Source organism: Choloepus didactylus, chromosome 6, assembly GCF_015220235.1.
Source record: "Choloepus didactylus isolate mChoDid1 chromosome 6, mChoDid1.pri, whole genome shotgun sequence".
Classification (NCBI taxonomy): Eukaryota; Metazoa; Chordata; class Mammalia; order Pilosa; family Megalonychidae; genus Choloepus; species Choloepus didactylus.
Window position 1 is genome coordinate 93,288,616 of NC_051312.1, and position 19,738 is coordinate 93,308,353.

The 19,738-nt window shown below is 36.6% G+C and overlaps 1 protein-coding gene across 3 annotated transcripts in view; it reads right to left on the reverse strand.

Annotated features, from left to right (window-relative positions):
* NARS2 (asparaginyl-tRNA synthetase 2, mitochondrial) overlaps window positions 1-19,738 on the reverse strand; it is a 218,106-nt gene that overhangs the window by 59,026 nt on the left and 139,342 nt on the right. For all 3 annotated transcript variants that reach the window (XM_037840846.1, XM_037840844.1, XM_037840845.1), the window contains one exon: window positions 13,272-13,404. In XM_037840846.1, coding sequence (XP_037696774.1) covers window positions 13,272-13,404 — 133 coding nt within the window. The remainder of the gene's footprint in view (window positions 1-13,271; window positions 13,405-19,738) is intronic.

Below are 19,738 nucleotides of genomic sequence, written 5' to 3' on the forward strand. Positions count from 1 at the left end.
AACAGATATCTGCACGCCAATGTTCATAGCAGCATTATTCACAATTGCCAAGAGATGGAAACAACCCAAATGTCCTTCAACAGATGAGTGGATAAATAAAATGTGGTATATACACACGATGGAATACTACGCGGCAGTAAGAAGGAACGATCTGGTGAAACATATGACAACATGGATGAACCTTGAAGACATAATGCTGAGCGAAATAAGCCAGGCACGAAAAGAGAAATATTATATGCTACCACTAATGTGAACTTTGAAAAATGTAAAACAAATGGTTTATAATGTAGAATGTAGGGGAACTAGCAGTAGAGAGCAATTAAGGAAGGGGGAACAATAATCCAAGAAGAACAGATAAGCTATTTAACGTTCTGGGGATGCCCAGAAATGACTATGGTCTGTTAATTTCTGATGGATGTAGTAGGAACAAGTTCACTGAAATGTTGCTATATTATGTAACTTTCTTGGGGTAAAGTAGGAACATGTTGGAAGTTAAGCAGTTATCTTAGGTTAGTTGTCTTTTTCTTACTCCCTTGCTATGGTCTCTTTGAAATGTTTTTTCATTGTATGTTGGTTTTCTTTTTAACTTTTTTTTTTCATACAGTTGATTTGAAAAAAGAACGAAAGTTAAAAAAAAAAAAAAAAAAAAAGAAAAAAGACAAACAAGGAAAAAAAAAAAAAAAAGATGTAGTGCCCCCTTGAGGAGTCTGTGGAGAACGCAGGGGTATTCGCCTACCCCACCTCCATGGTTGCTAACATGACCACAGACATAGGGGACTGGTGGTTTGATGGGTTGAGCCCTCTACCATAAGTTTTACCCTTGGGAAGACGGTTGCTGCAAAGGAGAGGCTAGGCCTCCCTGTACTTGTGCCTAAGAGTCTCCTCCTGAATGCCTCTTTGTTGCTCAGATGTGGCCCTCTCTCTCTGGCTAAGCCAACTTGAAAGGTGAAATCACTGCCCTCCCCCCTACGTGGGATCAGACACCCAGGGAAGTGAATCTCCCTGGCAACGTGGAATATGACTCCCGGGGAGGAATGTAGACCCGGCATCGTGGGATGGAGAACATCTTCTTGACCAAAAGGGGGATGTGAAAGGAAATGAAATAAGCTTCAGTGGCAGAGAGATTCCAAAACGAGCCGAGAGATCACTCTGGTGGGCACTCTTACGCACACTTTAGACAACCTTTTTTAGGTTCTAAAGAATTGGGGTAGCTGGTGGTGGATACCTGAAACTATTAAACTACAACCCAGATCCCATGAATCTCGAAGACAGTTGTATAAAAATGTAGCTTATGAGGGGTGACAGTGGGATTGGGAATGCCATAAGGACCAAACTCCACTTTGTCTAGTTTATGGATGGATGTGTAGAAAAGTAGGGGAAGCAAACAAACAGACAAAGGTACCCAGTGTTCTTTTTTACTTCAATTGCTCTTTTTCACTCTAATTATTATTCTTGTTATTTTTGTGTGTGTGCTAATGAAGGTGTCAGGGATTGATTTAGGTGATGAATGTACAACTATGTAATGGTACTGTAAACAATCGAAAGTACAATTTGTTTTGTATGACTGCGTGGTATGTGAATATATCTCAATAAAATGATGATAAAAAAAAAAAAAAAAAAAAGAAGGGAAAGTTAAAAAAAACAAAAAAGAAAAACAAGGAAAAAAATATGTAGTGCCCCCTTGAGGAGCCTGTGGAGAATGCAGGGGTATTGGCCTACCCCACCTCGATGGTTGGTAACATGACCACAGACATAGGGGACTGGCGGTTTGATGGGTTGAGCCCACTACCATAGGTTTTACCCTTGGGAAGATGGTTGCTGCAAAGGAGAGGCTAGGCCTCCCTATAATTGTGCCTAAGAGCCTCCTCCCGAATGCCTCGTTGTTGCTCAGATGTGGCCCTCTCTCTCTAGCTAAGCCAACTTGAAAGGTGAAATCACTGCCCTCCCCACTACGTGGGATCAGACACCCAGGGGAGTGAATCTCCCTGGCAACGTGGAATACGACTCCCGGGGAGGAATGTAGACCTGGCATCGTGGGACAGAGAACATCTTCTTGACCAAAAGGGGGATGTGAAAGGAAATGAAATAAGCTTCAGTAGCAGAGAGATTCCAAAAGGAGCCGAGAGGTCACTCTGGTGGGCACTCTTACGCACAATTTAGACAACCCTTTTTAGGTTCTAAAGAATTGGGGTAGCTGGTGGTGGATACCTGAAACTATCAAACTACAACCCAGAACCCATGAATCTCGAAGACAATTGTATAAAAATGTAGCTTATGAGGGGTGACAATCGGATTGGGAAATCCATAAGGACCACACTCCACTTTGTCTAGTTTATGGATGGATGAGTAGAAAAATAGGGGAAGGAAACAAACAAACAAACAGACAAGGGTACCCAGTGTTCTTTTTTACTTCAATTGCTCTTTTTCACTTTAATTATTATTCTTGTTATTTTTGTGTGTGTGCTAATGAAGGTGTCAGGGATTGATTTAGGTGATGAATATACAACTATGTAATGGTACTCTGAACAATAGAATGTACGATTTGTTTTGTATGACTGCGTGGTATGTGAATATATCTCAATAAAATGAAGATTAAAAAATATTACTATTAACTATAAAAAAAATCAAGAAACAGGAATTTCAGGAAATAAATCTGAGAGTTAATATTTCAAAATGTTAAAACATTCAGTGAGCAACAAAAGACTTCAAGACAAACAAAGAAATAGGGAATGATGGCCCATCCAAAGGAAAAGGATAAAAATCAAGAAGCCACCAATGAAGAAGATGAGAATGTAGACTTACCAAACAAAACCTTTTAAAAAAGATGATCTTAAAAATGCCCAAGGAAATAAAGGAAAATATGGAGAAAAGAACTAAAAGATGGACTTCCAGGAAAGAGAGTGGAGTAGGGAACGGCAGTACTGAATCCTCCAAAAAGAGCCAGTGGACAGGCAGAAATTGTCTGAAACAACTGTCCGGGGACTCCAGAGGCCAAAATGAGTTTTGTACAGCACCCAGGGAAGAGGAGAATGAGGGAGGTGAGACACTGCAGTAAACAACTTTGAGTAAAGCACTCAGTGGCGACTGTCTGTGCCTAACCCCCACTCTTAAGGCTTGCTGCCTCAGGATGGGTTCCTGGCTGGTGCTGCAGAAGGAAAGGGACTTGGAAGTCCTCACCCCCAAGAATGGGGTGTGGGACACAGCCAAGTACTGATTATGGCTTTTGATGGGCAAACTGCAGTTGCTGGGTCCTGGTTTTAGCCCAAACAGGATAGAGACTGCCCAGCCATTGTTTCAACCCCAACCACAACAGGGTTGAAGGCTGTGGAAGTTCAAAAATGCAGGGCCCCCTTACGGTTGTAGAGAAAAGTTTGCTGAAGAGCGCCGTCAGCCGGACAGGCCAAGAAAGTGCAGCTCCAGGGAGAATCAAAAGTCTTTTTGCTGTCTTTCCTGACCCTCTTCCCAGGGCTCTTTGGGACTGTCTATGCTCCCTTTCTGGGTCCGTGGCCCTGTTTTGGCTGGGAAATACTGACTTGGGAAAGTCTTCTCCAGGTTGGCACTCCTCCCAGAATTTGCCCTCTAGGCAAAAGCAGTTAGAGGCAATGAAAGGAAAGTAAAACGAGCCAAAAAGAAAACAAAACCATAGAAGCAAAACAGAAACAAAACAGATGAAGATTCCCAGAGAAGGAATAGAGGAAAAGAAGCTTTCCCCAGGGAAAAAAGAGTGCAACTTTAAAAACTGTACAGCATACCAGGGCAAGAATCAGATGAAGAACAGCTGGAAAAAAATACATATGATCAGTTAAACAGGGGAAATTCTAAGGTCTAGAATAAGTTGAACCAAGTGTCAAAGAAGAGCTTTAACACTAAGCCTATCAACAGCAAAACCCTCAGCAAGACAGAGAAACTGACCTTCACAGTAAACTTATCAAGATATTCAGATGCCTAGACATCACCAGAAATTACAAGCCATACTAAGTGACAGAAAGATATGGCCCAGTCAAAGAAACAAATTAAAACTTCGGAGGAGATACCCAACTTGGAACAACTAACCAAAGATAATCATTATATACTGATAAAGGGGTCAATTCAACAAGAAGATGGAACAATTATAAATATACATGTACCTAACAGCAGAGTCCCAAAATATATGAAACAAATACTGACAGATTTGAAGGGAGAAATTGAGGGTTCTATATAGGAGACTCTAATATACCACTTTCAATAATGGGCAGAACTTCTAGTCAGAAGGTCCATAAGGAAATACATACTTGAATGATACTCCAAACCAACTAGACCTAACAGATATATATAGAAGACTTCACCCAACAAAAATAGAATACACATCGTCTTGAGGGCATATGGATCATTTTCCAGAATAGACCATATGTTAGGTCACAAAACAAGTCTCAATGATTTCAACACTACTCGAAACCATAGAATGTATATTCTCCAACCACAATGGAATGAACCTAGAAATCAAGAATTGAAGATGCTCAAATTAAGTGGAAATTAAACAACATACTGATAAACAACCAGTGGGTTAAAGAGGAAATCACGAGGGAAATTAGGAAATTTCTTGAAACAAGTATAAAGGAAAATACAAAGTACCAAAACCTATGAGATGCAGCAAAGCAAGCACTGAGAGGCAGTATTATAGCTCCAAATGCTTGCATTGAAAAAGAAGAGCAAACTAAACCCAAAGCAAGCAGAAGGAAGTAAATAACAAAGATTAGAGTAGACATGAATGAAATAGAAAAAAACAAAAAGAATCAACAAAACCAAAAGTTGGTTCTTTGGAAAGATCAATAAATTGAGAAATCTTTAGTTACACTGACAAAGAAAAAGCGAGAGGATACAAACAACTAAAATCAGAAGTTATTACCAACCCCACTGAAATAAAAAGGACTATAAGAGGATACTATAAACAACTCTATGCCAATAAATTGAATAACCCAGATGAACAAATTCTTAGGTGCACACAAATTACCTAGGATACTCTAGAAGAAACAGAGGATCAACAAACCAATTACTAGTTAAGAGAATGATTCAGTAATGAAAAGCCTTCCATCAGAGAAAAGCGCAGGAAGAGATGGCTTCACAGGGAACTGTATCAAACATTCCAAGAAGACTTAATTCCAATTCTGCTCAAATTCTTCCAAAAAATTGAAGAGGAGGGAACACTCCCTAATTTTTTAAACAAGTATGACATCACCCTCATACCAAAGCCACGTAAAGAAACCACAAGAAAAGAAAATTAAAGAACAATTAACTCTTGTGAATATAGACGTAAAAATCTTCAATAAAATACTAGCAAACTTAATCCAAATAGCATACTAAAAGAATTATATACTATGATAAAGTGGGATTTTTCCCTGGCAAAGAAGGTTGGCTCAACATAAGAAAATTAATTAATGAAATATACCACATTAACAGAATGAAGGAGGAAAACTACATGATCATCTCAATTGATACAGAAAAAGCATTTGACAAAATCCAGCACCGCTTCTTCATAAAAACACTTAGAACAGTATGATTAGAAAGGAACTTCCTCAATACGATAAAAGGTTTATATGAAAAGCCCACAGCTAACATCCTACTTAATGGTGAAATATTGAAAACTTTCCCGAAGGTACAAGACAAGATGCTAATGTCACCACTGTTCTTAAACATTATAGTGGAAGTTCTTGCAAGAGCAATTAGGCAAGAAAAAGAAATGAAATAATTCCAAATTGAAAAGGAAGAAGTAAAACTTTCCCTATTTGCAGATGACATGATCTTATATTTACAAAGTCCTGAAAAATCAACAAAAAGTAACTAGAATTCAACACAGTGGTGGGATATAAGATCAACCTGCAAAAATCAGTAGTATTTCCATAAACAAGCAATGAACAACCAGAATAAGACATCAAGAAAAAAATTACACACAATAGCAACTAAAAGTATCAAATACCTAGGAATTAATCTAACCAAAGATGTAAAGGACTTGTACATGGAAAACTACAAACTATTGCTGAAAGAAATTAAAGACGACCTAAATTATGGAAGGACATTCCGTGTTCATGGATTGGAGGACTAAATATTGTTAAGATGTCAATTTTACCGAAAGCAATTTGTAGATTCAACACAATTCCAGTCAAAGTTCCACAACTTTCTTTGCAGAAATGGAAAAGCCAATCATCAAATTTATATGGAAGGCATGAACAAATCAAAAGGGAAAAATCAAATGATCATCTCAATAGATGCTGAAAAAGCATTTGACAAAATCCACCATCCTTTCTTGATAAAAACACTTCAAAAGATAGGAATTGAAGGAAACTTCCTCAATATGATAAAGAGCATATATGAAAAACCCACAGCCAGCATAGTACTCAATGGCAAGAGACTGAAAGCCTTTCCTCTAAGATCAGGAACAAGACAAGGATGCCCACTCCCACCACTGTTATTCAACATTGTGCTGGAAGTGCTAGCCAGGGCAATCCGGCAAGACAAAGACATAAAAGGCATCCAAATTGGAAAGGAAGAAGTAAAACTGTCATCATTTGCAGATGATATGATCTTATATCTGGAAAACCCTGAGAAATCAACAACACAGCTACTAGAGCTAATAAACAAATTTAGCAAAGTAGTGGGATACAAGATTAATGCATATAAGTCAGTAATGTTCCTATACACTAGAAATGACCTAAGTGAAGAGACACTCAAGAAAAATATTCCGTTTTCAATAGCAACTAAAAAAATCAAGTAACTAGGAATAAACTTAACCAAAGATGTAAAAGACCTATACAAAGAAAACTACATAACTCTACTAAAAGAAATAGAAAGGGACCTAAAAAGATGGAAAAATATTCCTTGCTCATGGATAGGAAGGCAAAATGTCATTAAGATGACAATTCTACCCAAACTCATCTACAGATTCAATGCAATCCCTATTAAAATTCCAACAACCTACTTTGCAGAACTGGAAAAGCTATTTATCAAATTTATTTAGAAAGAGAAGATGCCTTGAATTGCTAAAAACATTTGAAAAAGGAAAAACTAAGAAAGAGGACTTACACTCCCTGATTTTGAAGGTTACTATAAAGCCACAGTAGTCAGAACAGCATGGTACTGGCACAAAGATAAACATATTAATCAGTGGCATTAAATTGAGAATTTGGAGATAGAACCCCAGATCCATGGTCCACTGATCTTTGATAAGACCCCCAAAACCAATGAACTGGGACATAACAGTCTTTCCAACAAATGGGGCTGGGAGAGTTGGGTATCTATATCCAAAAGAATGAAAGAGGACCCCTGCCTCACACCCTACACAAAACTTAACTCAAAATGGGTTAAAAACCTCAACATAAGAGACAGTACTATAAAACTCATAGAAGATAAGGCAGGGAAACATCTTCAAGACCTTGTATTGGGTGGTCACTTCTAAGACCTTATACCCAAAGCAGAAGCAACAAAAGAAAAAATAGATAAATGGGAACGCCTCAAACTAAGAAGTTTCTGTACCTCAAAGGAACTTGTCAAAAAGGTGAAGAGGCAGCCAACTCAATGGGAAAAAATATTTGGACACCATGTATCTGACAAAAGACTGACATCTTGCATATATAAAGAAATCCTACAACTCAATGACAATAGCACAGGCAGCCCAATTTAAAAATGGGCAAAAGATACGAAAAGACAGTTCTCTGAAGAGGAAATACAAATGGCCAAAAAACACATGAAAAAATATTCAGCCTCACTAGCTACTAAGGAGATGCAAATTAAGACCACAATGAGATACCATCTCACACCTTTAGAGTGGCTGCCATTAAACAAACAGGTAACTACAAATGTTGGAGAGGATATGGAGAAATTGGGACTCTTGTTCATTGTTGGTGGGACTGTATAATGGTTCAGCCACTCTGGAAGTCAGTCTGGCACTTCCTTAGAAAACTAGATATAGAGCTACCCTTCGATCCAGCGATTGCACTTCTTGGTACATACCTGGAAGATCTGAAAGCAGTAACACGAACAGATATCTGCATACCAATATTCATAGCAGCAATATTCACAATTGCCAAGAGATGGAAACAACCCAAATGTCCTTCAACAGATGAATGGATAAACAAAATGTGGTATATACACACGATGGAATACTACGTGGCAGTAAGAAAGAACGATACTGTGAAATGAATGACAACATGGCTGAACCTTGAAAACATAATGCTAAGCAAAATAAGCCAGGCACAAAAAGAGAAATATTATATGTTACCACTAATGTGAACATTGAAAAATGTAAAATAAATGGTTTATAATGAAGAATGTAGGGGACCTAGCCATAGATAGCAAATAGTGAAGGGGGAATGAAAACCTAATAAGAACAGATAAGTTATCGTGGGTAAATTTAACGTTCTGGGAAAGCCCAGGAATGACTAAAGTTTGTTAACTTCTGGTGGGTATGGCAGGAACAAGTTCACAGAAATGTAGTTATCTTAGGTTACATGTTTTTCTTATTCCTTTTCTGGGTTATAATCTGTATATTTTGTTGGGGTAGATAGGAACATCTTGGAAGTAATGTAGTTATTTTAGGTTATTTGTTTTTTCTTATTCCTTTGTTTTGGTTTTGTCTGAAATGTTTTTTTACTGTCTGTTTTTTAAAAATGTTTGATAAAATTAATTTAAAAAATGAAAAAAAAAATTATATGGAAGGATAAGGGACCCTAAATAGCTAAAGTCATCTTGAAAAAGGAGAATGAAATTGGAGGATTCACACCTCCTATTCTTAAACTTATTACAAAGCCACAATAATCAAAACAGTACAGTACTGGCACAAGGACAGACATATAGACCAATGAAATTGAACTAGGAGCTCAGAAATCAGCCCTTAGATTTTTTTTTTTTTAATCTTCATTTTATTGAGATATATTCACATACCACGCAGTCATATAAAACAAATCGTACTTTCGATTGTTTACAGTACCATTACATAGTTGTACATTCATCACCTAAATCAATCCCTGACACCTTCATTAGCACACACACAAAAATAACAAGAATAATAATCAGAGTGAAAAAGAGCAATTGAAGTAAAAAAGAACACTGGGTACCTTTTTCTGTTTCCTTCCCCTATTTTTCTACTCATCCATCCATAAACTAGACAAAGTGGAGTGTGGTCCTTATGGATTTCCCAATCCCATTGTCACCCCTCATAAGCTACATTTTTATACAATTGTCTTCGAGATTCATGGGTTCTGGGTTGTAGTTTGATAGTTTCAGGTATCCACCACCAGCTACCCCAATTCTTTAGAACCTAAAAAGGGTTGTCTAAAGTATGCGTAAGAGTGCCCACCAGAGTGACCTCTCGGCTCCTTTTGGAATCTCTCTGCCACTGAAGCTTATTTCATTTCCTTTCACATCCCCCTTTTGGTCAAGAAGATGTTCTCCGTCCCACGATGCTGGGTCTACATTCCTTCCCAGGAGTCATATTCCATGTTGCCAGGGAGATTCAGTCCCCTGGGTGTCTGATTCCACGTAGGGGGGAGGGCAGTGATTTCACCTTTCAAGTTGGCTTAGCCAGAGAGAGAGGGCCACATCTGTCTTAGATTTTTAAGAACGGGGCAAAGACCACTCAATTGGCAAAGTATAGTCTCTTCAATAAATGGCACTGGGAAAACTAGATCTCCATTTGCAAAAAGCATCTAAAAAGATTCTCATCATCATCCACCTGGGAAATCAAAACTACAATGAGATACTGTTCTAGTTTGCTAATGCTGCCAGAATGCAAAACACCAGAAATGGACTGGCTTTTATAAAAGGGGGTTTATTTGGTTGCACAGTTACAGTCTTAAGGCCATGAAGTGTCCAACATAACGCATCAATAATGGGGTACCTTCACTGGAGGATGGCTAATGGTGTCTGGAAAACCTCTGTTAGCTGGGAAGGCATGTGGCTGCCGGAGCTCTGGTTTCAAAATGGCTTTCTTCTAGGACATTCCTCTCTAGGCTTCAGCTCCTTTTCAAAATGTCACTCTCAGTTGCTCTTGGGGCGTTTGTCCTCTCTTAGCTTCTTTGGAGCAAAAATCTGCTTTCAAAGTCCATTTCCAAAATGTCTCTGTAAACTGCAGTTCCTCTCTCAGCTCCTGTGCATTCTTAAAAGTGTCCCTCTTGGCCACAGCAAGCTCACTCCTCCTGTCTGAGCTTATATAGTGCTCTAGTAAACTAATCAAGGTCCATGCTGAATGGATGAGGCCACAGCTCCATGGAAACTATCCAATCAGAGTCATCATCCACAGTTGGGTGGGTCACGTCTCCATGGAAACACTCAAAGAATTACAATCTAATCAACACTAATAGGTCTGCCCACACAAGATTACATCAAAGATAATGGCGTTTTGGGGGACATAATACATTCAAACTGGCACAGATACCATTGGCTATTAACAAATTGGAAAATAACAAGTGCTGAAGAGAATGTGGAGAAATAGGAACACTCATTCATTCCTTGTAATGGGGCAGCTGCTGTGAAAGACAACAGCTAAGTATAGAACTGCCATATGATCTGGCAGTCCCTCAGCTCGGTATATACTCAAAAGAATTGAAAGCAGGGATTTGAAGAGGTATTTTCACAATGATGTTCATAGCAGCATTACTCACAATTGCCAAAAGATGGAAGCAACCTTAGTGTTCATCAACTGATGAATAGATAAATAAAATGTGATATATACAGACAGTGGAATACTATTCAGCCATAAAAGGAATGAAGCCCTGATGCATGTGACAACAAGGATGAACTGTGAGGGCATTATGTTGAGTGAAATAAGCCAGACACAACAGGACAAATATGAAGTAAATATAATAAGTAAACTCATAGAGTCAGAACCTAGAATACAGATTACCATGGGACAGGGTGGGGATAAGGAATGGGAAGTTAAGGCTTTAAATGTACAGAATTCCTTCTTGGAATGATGGAAATGTTTAGGTAATAAATGGTAGTGATGGGAGCACAACACTGTGAATATAATTTTATAGCACTGAAATATATATCTGAATGTGGTTAAAAGCAGAAATGTTAGGCAGTATACATGATAACAGAATAAAAATTTTTTACAAATCCATAAAACCACTCAACACAAACAGGGAACCGAAAGTTAAACCATGGTGTATAGTTAATAGCACAACTATAAAAATGTGGTTTCATTAATTGTAACAAATGTTCCATACCAATGCCTGTATTGGTGGTGGGTTGGTATATAGGAATTCTGTATTTTGGGCATGATTGTTCTGTAAACTCACAACTTCTTTAATAAAGAAAAAATGTAAAAGAATATTTGGCCGAGTCAGCAGGTGTAAATCAGAACTGTTCTAGACAAACCCGGACGTATGGTCACCCTGGCTATTACACATCTCTCAGGGAGGAATGTCTCTGAAGATACCTCCCTCCTGATTACCCACCTCATCTAGAACCAGTGAACAAGCAACTATTCATCTCTCTGAGGAGTCCAACCTTCTGGTCTCAAACCTGTTTTGGCATATATCTGAAGAAACATCAGTAAAAGGGGTATAAGGTAATGTTCTGAATAAATTGATGCTGGGCAATCTTCTGATTCATCTTATTCCTGGACATTAATCACCAATGTTTAAGAAATTTGCCCAAAAGAACCATTAGTAGAGCATCTAGACATATCAGGAGAGAGAAAGAATGAGTGGAAAAAAAGAGTGAAAATGGAATTAAGAGATAGTATCCTGATCTGGAATGTCCCATTATTATTTATTATATGTTATAAATACAATATTTATAACAGGATAAAAGAAGTTCATGGATTTGTTGACTGAGTACAAAGCTGAAAATATGAAACTGAATCCTGTACCCACTTACTGAAAAGATGCATAACTAAAACTCAATGTTTTCACTAATATGTTAAGGATTTAAGTTATTTTGCAACCCTGTTGTATTGTAAAATACAGTTACAGAGCAAAGATTCAAAGTGTCTAACAGATTCTAAAATAATTCATGTATTGTCTTTTTAAGCTTTCTTTTTGGTATTAATGTTGGGGCAGTGGAAATAGGGTCAAAGCAGAAACAGAGAGGTAAAAGGTGTGGTTTCATTTCTTAAATATGCTCATTGCCTGACTGAAAGAATAATACAGAATTGGATGGTAGGCTCAACTAAAAGTTGCTTAAGGAATACACACTGCTTCCTTGTGAAGCTCAGATCCTGAATTCCTACAACCTATAATAGGGTTACTCAACAGTGGCCCTAGTAACATTTTTGGCTGGAGAACTCTGTTGTGTGTCCCAGAATTGTGCACTATAGGATACTGAGCAGCTTTTTTGGCCTGTACCTACTAGCTGCTAGTAGTAACCACCCTCCTGCCCACTTCCCACCAGTTCCTTACTCAAGACAACAAAAATGTCTCTAGATATTGCCAAATGTCCCTTGGGAGACACCGATCTGTAACAATCAATGGAAGATGTTGAAGGTGTATGTAAGTGGATGATGTAGTGCATGGCAAGAATGCTTTCTCAGAGTCAAGTGTCCATTTCCCCAAGGAATGATGATGGTTCATAGCTCAATCCCTTTCAGGAATTGTCCAGGCCAATGACACTGCTTTACTCGAGGTCACACCTGTTCCTGAAGCTAGTCCATATCCAATGACTGGTAGATGGGGTAGGCACAAAGCCTACCCCTTGCCTTTATATGGAACAATTCTGAAGGATCATTATAGCTCCAAAGTTCCCCACAGAACTGGCAAAAGCCTCTGTAAATGCATCACAGTTCAACTTTTCCCTTTGCCCAATGCTGCACTGTTCCCTTCCTGTAGATGCTTTTAGTAAACCCTATATGGCTTACTAAAAATGTTTTATTCATTTGCCTAGCAAATAACAACAATACAAGAGGTACTATTTAATGAGCCTAATATGCCTAATATGTACCAGACCCACACTAGGTGCTTTATATTATTTCATTTACTCCTCACAATAACCTCATTGTAAAATGAGAATATTATTATTCTCATTTTACAATTGAGAAAGTTAAAGATCACAAAGGTTAGGTAACTTGATAGCAAAGATGATGGCAGAGCTGGGGTATGAACTTAAATCTGACTCTTGTACTTTGAAATATTATACTAAAGGCACTGAGTAAATGTTTATTAAATTAAGTTGTTCTCCACCCTCCCTCATTCTATGAGTACCTGTAATATATAGATATCTCAGGTAAGAATGTATACAGAAGCATTTTAATGTCATAGATGCATGATGTTTAGAAACTATTTTAAAACTTGAGTACATACCTGCATGAGATCTTGAAGGCTCTCGACAAAAGAAATCTCTGCTTCAACCATATAAAACTCTGCCAGGTGTCTCCGGCTCTGAGAATTCTCAGCTCGGAATGTTGGGCCAAAGGTAAACACTTGAGTAAAAGCTCTGCAATTCAAGATTACAAACATAAAAACAGGATTTGCATGATTAATTTTAAGTATTTAAAATACTCTGTGAACTCTGAAAAAAGACTAAAATAACCAGTTTTGTGCCTCTGTCTTTTCCACAAACTTATGAATTATCTGCTATATTTCTCTAATGCATGAAAATAGTTTCATTAAAAATGTTTCATTTATAGATACCATTTTATCTTGAAGAAATCTGCATATGCTTTACAAACCCTATGGCGTACTAAATATAGAAATATAACCAGTTCTGGGTGTATCCTACTGCACCTGCCTTAAACAACAAACAACTTACATTTCACCAATCAAAAACAAAGTAAAGGAAAAATACCACCTCTCAAGAAACCACACAGAGATTGTAGATAGTAACAGTTAAAACTAGAATTTCATATGGATAAGGTATGGTAATTTATTTTTTAAATGCACAAAAAAAGAAAAGAAAATCAGTCTGTATGGTAGTTCATCTTGTTCAAAGCCTATCCAAGGTTTCACAACCACCCAAGTGTTTTATTTTTTTCTTTAATATAATTGTTTCATAAATATTACAAATTAATGTTTATTTGATCATTAAATTTAATTGTTAATTTATTATTAAATTTTTAAAAATCATATTTTTATTGTGGAATATACCATATACATAGAAGTGATGACTTTCCAAGTGCAATTTAACAAATAGTTAGCAAATTTCAAAAATGTTATGGGTTATACTTCCATAGTTCCAGTGATTTCCTTATTTTGAAATATAACATATGCAAAAAGGTATGAAAACTTTCAACAAGTAGTTATATAAGAAATTTCCAAAAATGCTATGCTACCGCACCATAGTTTCAGTTATTTCCTTATTGTGAAATATACTATATACTCAAAAGGTGATAACTTTCAAATTACAATTTAAGAAGTAGCTATAGAGCAAATTTCAAAGAATGCTATGGGTTATTTTTCCACCATTTTAGTTCTTTCCTTCTAGCTATTTTAATACCCTAGCAACTAAGAAAAGAAAATTATATAGAGATTCAGTATCCATAATCCTTTGTTAAATTCTATCTTATCTGTTGCTACCCCTTCCTCTAGTTTAATTACTATTATTATTTAATAAATATTATAATTTTAATGTTTAATTGATAATTAAATTTAGTTTTTAATTCATTATTAAATTATTTTTCCAATTAAAAAATACATTTGGACAAATTTTAAAAATTTTAAATGAAAGCATACTACAATGCAGAATTGAGTGGAGATGCAAAGCCAGTACCACAACCAGAGCAGTAAATTAAAAAAAGAGACTGGAAGAAATATGTTACAAATGTCATCATGAAAGGCAGTTGTAATATGCTGCTGCAGAACAAAACTACAAAGCTATCTGTTGCGGGGAAAAAAAGTTTTAATAAGATTAAATGGACAATATTAAGAGACATTCACGGAAGTGTTTTAATCAATGCTAAACAGTTCCTGAAATTTGGTGGGAAGCGCAGATACTGAGGCACTGTCTGCTTTATTCTCTGGTTTTCAAGGAGAACTACAGAAAAATCATCCAGAGGGAAAAAGTAAATCTTAAATTTAAAGCCCTGCAGAGAAGTGGACATTGTATCTTCATTCTCTAACACTTTGAGTCTCTTTTATATCGAAAAAGGGTAGCAACTGAGATTAGGTCAAATGTATAGGAAGTAATGACTATTTCTTGTGGACTGTCTAATGTTTGAGTGTTAAGGTTTTGCTAGAATAAAACAAGGGGTATGGGGTTCCTTGGCTATGATCCTGAGCACTTTTCATGGGTCTGTCATCAGCCAAATAACATAAAGATTGGAAAATACAGTGTAAAAAATAGATTGATTTTTTTTACTATCAGATTTGTTTTTCTTTTTAAGTAAAGATATTCTGGGAAATGAAACAGTAAAATAATTATAGTGGAAACTAAGTTTTATTTTTTCTTTAAAAAGGCTATTTTAGTTAAGAGCAGTTGATAAGAAGCCCAAAAATTTATGTTTTGATTCTATAGCCACCTTCCTGACGCCATTATCAGTTAACCACTTCTCAGTTTTTAATGCAAAACACAGCAAGAAGTCAAAACTACCTCTATGGTTACCTGTCTCCCAAAATTCAGAAACCAGCTTATCTACTAGGATGTCCCTGAAGAGACTGACTCTACTTAGTACAAAAAGAAAACTTGCTCTGCTCTGAAAAACAAAAACAAAAAAATGAACCATTTTGCTTTTCTTTTTATATTTCCCCCAGCCCAGTTAATCTGTTAATCCATCTAGTTACCCAGCCAGATCCCCATCATCACCACCATGTGCATTGCCCATATCACATTGATCACGAAATTCTATTGTTTTCACCTTGGAAAACTCTCAAATTTAATGACTCTTCTCTCTATCCAGCTACTTTCTCAGTATAAACCTTGGTCTCTTATTTGGAAAACTGTAACAGCTTTTTACTACTGTCTGCCCCCTGTCTTTCTTCTTCCAGCCCCAAACTACAGCCAATTTTCAAACTTAAGTCCGATTATGTCAGCCCTAATTTTAAAATCTTTAATGATTCTGGTGATAGTTAATTTCATGTCAACTGGACTAGGCTATAGGGTCCAGTTGTTTGGTCACACACTAGTTTAGATGTTGCTGTGAACGTGTGATCAGCATCCACAATCAGATGACTCTTAGGTAAAGGAGATTAGCCTTGATAATGCGGGTGGGCTTCATCGATCAGTTGAAGGCCTTAAGAGCAAAAAACTGAGGTTTCCCAGAAGAAATTCCTTTTCAAGACTACATCAACTTCTGTCTTAGTTTCCATCCTGCTGACTTTGCCTATGGATTTCCAACATACCTTCTAGTTCATTTTATTACTCTGTTAATTACTATATTATTAATTATTCTGTTAAATTATGGCCATCAGTTTTAAATTATCCTACTAGAAAAATACTTAACCTTTGGGTATGAAATCAGAACCTGACCCTTACCATAATTAAAATTTAAATCCCTAGTCCTCTTCTACATTTTATACCAGAGAGTTGCTATAAAATACTGCAACATCAAGTGTCTATGAAATTTCTAGCCTGCCAATCTGCCCTACAAATTTCAGACTGGCAAGGGCCCCAAATCACATAAGCTAATTGTTTAAAATAAAGTTATCTACCTATCCATCCATCCATCTGTCCGTCCATCCATCCAACCAACCAACCAACCAACCAACCAACCAACCAATCAACCACCAACCAACCAACCAGTTAGTTCTGTTTCTCTGGAGAACCCTGACTAATAACAATTCCCCATCTCCCAAAGGATAAAATTTAAACTCCTAAGCCTGGCAGTTTTCCTCAACATTGCTTTTTCCCCAGCCACAATGAACACATTCTCCTTACATAGTATGCCCCTGCATGCCTCTGCGTCTTTGCATAGGCTGTTCCCTACCCTGAAATGCTCATCCCATGCTTCTCTCTCTCCAAACGGCAAATTCCTATCTATCTCAAGAACTGGCTCACCTTTTCTTTGAAACCTTTTTATACACTCCCAAATTTATTGCTCCCTCTTGTATACTACATTAACACTTTTTCATATTTTTATTATATAGCACCTATCACTTTGAATGTAATTATGTATATCTCCTCCACAAAAGTATGACATTTTCCAAGAGAGGAATCATGTTTTATTCATGTACGCATCTCTGTACTGAAGAAAAAACAGGTTCACATTGAATGAATGAGTACCAATGATGACAGGCTTCCTTAGTTGTAGTCTTGAAAAGCACAACATACTCACAAAAGTAATATTACAAATAAAGTATAGAAAAATACTCAGATTATTTTACTGAGGCTGTAACTACAGTACCTAAGGTGGGTGAGAAAATCCAGGTCTAACCAAAATAATGAAGTAAAAAACTACAAAGACCTGAGTTTCCAACCTGTAAATATATAGTCCCTAGGTAGCTTATTATATCTAAATAAACAAAATGACATTTCTGTCTTTTACATCATCATAAGATATTGGATATACAGATATTCACTAATAATAAAGGGTATTTTTTTGAGATGATTCCCAACTAAACTATGAAATTCTTCAGGGCCTAAATACCAGCTAGGTGGCATAAATAAAATTTACTTCAGGGGCCCTGAGGGGGACTTCCAAAAAATAGACAGTAATCTTCCAGAGCTCTTCAACTGAAATACAAGGAAGGCCAATGGAACTGCTGTTGAAAAGACAGATACTATTTATATTAAGGTATTAGATACAGAGAAAACAGTGTTTTCTAACAAGAACTCCAAATTAAAGTCACAAGGTCATCTGCTTCTCATATGTTAGGCACTCCAAGGTAAGCAGAAATAGGGATTTTTCATTTAACAACGGTTAATGATCTTCTCTAGCTAGCAATGCAGGGCAAACTCTCTGGTATAAAATGTAGAAGAGGATTAGGGATTTAAATTTTATTTATGGTAAGTCTGATTTCATACCCAAGGGTTAAGTATTTTTCTAGTAGAGTAATTTAAAACTGATGGCCATAATTTAACAGAATAATTAATAATATAATAATAATAATTAATAGAGTAATAAAATGAACTGGAAGGTCTGTTGGAAAGCTGCCTAATTCTGCCTCCAGTTTTTAAGTAGATCAACGCCTACATCATTCCACATTGATTGCCCTATATCAGATTTCAGTGTCCTATTATAAAAGTAGTGGGAATAGTGATGGTGGTAGTAATGAATAGTGGCTACCATTATCGAGGGCTCCTTGTGGGTCAGGCATTCAATGTAAGACCTTTAGAGTTAATCTCTTTAAATGTCAATGAAGTATTATTACTTCAGTTTTCCAGACTAAAAAGCAGAAGTTCAGAAAAACTAAGAAAATTCCCAAAGTCATAACTTAGTAAGTGGTGGAAATCAGATTCAAATTCAGATCCGACTCTAAAACTCACAGCCTTAATCACATTAACAATAATGATGCTCATAACTGAACACTTAAAAACCCAGAAAATTAGAAAGAAAGATTTATAATATGTTCTCCCTTCTCAAAGACAACTAGGTAAGTATTTTGGCATGTTTCCCTTCCTTATGAATAGATTATTTGTTTTATGTGTTAAAATCATAGCTTTTACAGATATGGTGCCTTTTTCTCATGGAACAGTTTCATCAATACTTGTAACCTGTAGCAAGTCATTTAGCCTTTTTGGTCTTCAAATTCTTTATCTTTTGCAATAATTTAAGTTGTTCTTAAGTTCTTGTGAAATCACTCCTATTTTAATCTATGCTGATTTCTTCTCTTTTTCTATCTTTCACAGATACAAAGTTCATTTGCAGCAAGGCTTGATCCAGCCAACCCTTAAAATAAGATCTGAAAACAAAGTTATTTCTAAAATAAGATACAAACCAGGTGAAAGGCCAGTACTGCTGTGAGAAGCAACTGGCAAGAAAAGAAAACACTCAGCACTAAAAACCATTCTCATGCCAAATTATGGAGAGAGGAAAGTTATATAAGGAAAGTCCGTGACCTCAGAGTTGATGTTTAAGATAATAAAAGTACATTCAATACACAGCTAAAAAAATGGCTTTTTAGCAAATAAAAAGTAACAACCCCCCAACTATCCCCCTCAGAAAATAAAAAGATTCTACAAAGAACACTTTCTACTTTCTCCCTTGCGTGGAATTCTATGAAGATCTCAGGTGGCAAGTGGATTATCGTAAAATGCTCACTGCTTAACTTGGCCATTTATTCTTGCTGGCTCTGAAAGCTAAGATCAAATCTTCATTTTTTGAAAGAACAGAGGAATTATTGTTCTTTAGCAAGGGAAGAAATAATCATTTGACATAAAATTGATCAACCACTTTCCCTAAACCCTCTCTACCCACAACTTCCTTATCACTCCTCTATTGTCAGTTCAACAAAAGTTCACTGACAGAAGTGAACTCACAGTTAGACTTAAAATGGCTTTTAAAACAGTCTTTGCCAAGTGGTTTTCTGATCACCCAGAAAATGGTCATCTATTTTATTATTGCTTTTGTGCCCCTGGATTATTGATACTATTTTATATTTGTCATTCACTATTTCTACACGCCTAGGAGAATGGACCCAAGGCACCTCCTTTATAGCTTTACACTATTCCTCTATCTTGTGTTATATTTAGTGGAAGGAAAATAATTGTCATCATTTCAACAATTTATGTCAAGATGCCTTAGGGAGGGTGCACCCTAAAATCTAAAAATTCTTCTTCACTATTATTGCCAAACACTTCTGCAAAAATTATTTCTATAACATGTCCTTGATATTTGATTTGCAACTGAATTTGAGGCCTGTGATGGTTAGGTTCACGTGTAAACTTGGCCAGGTAA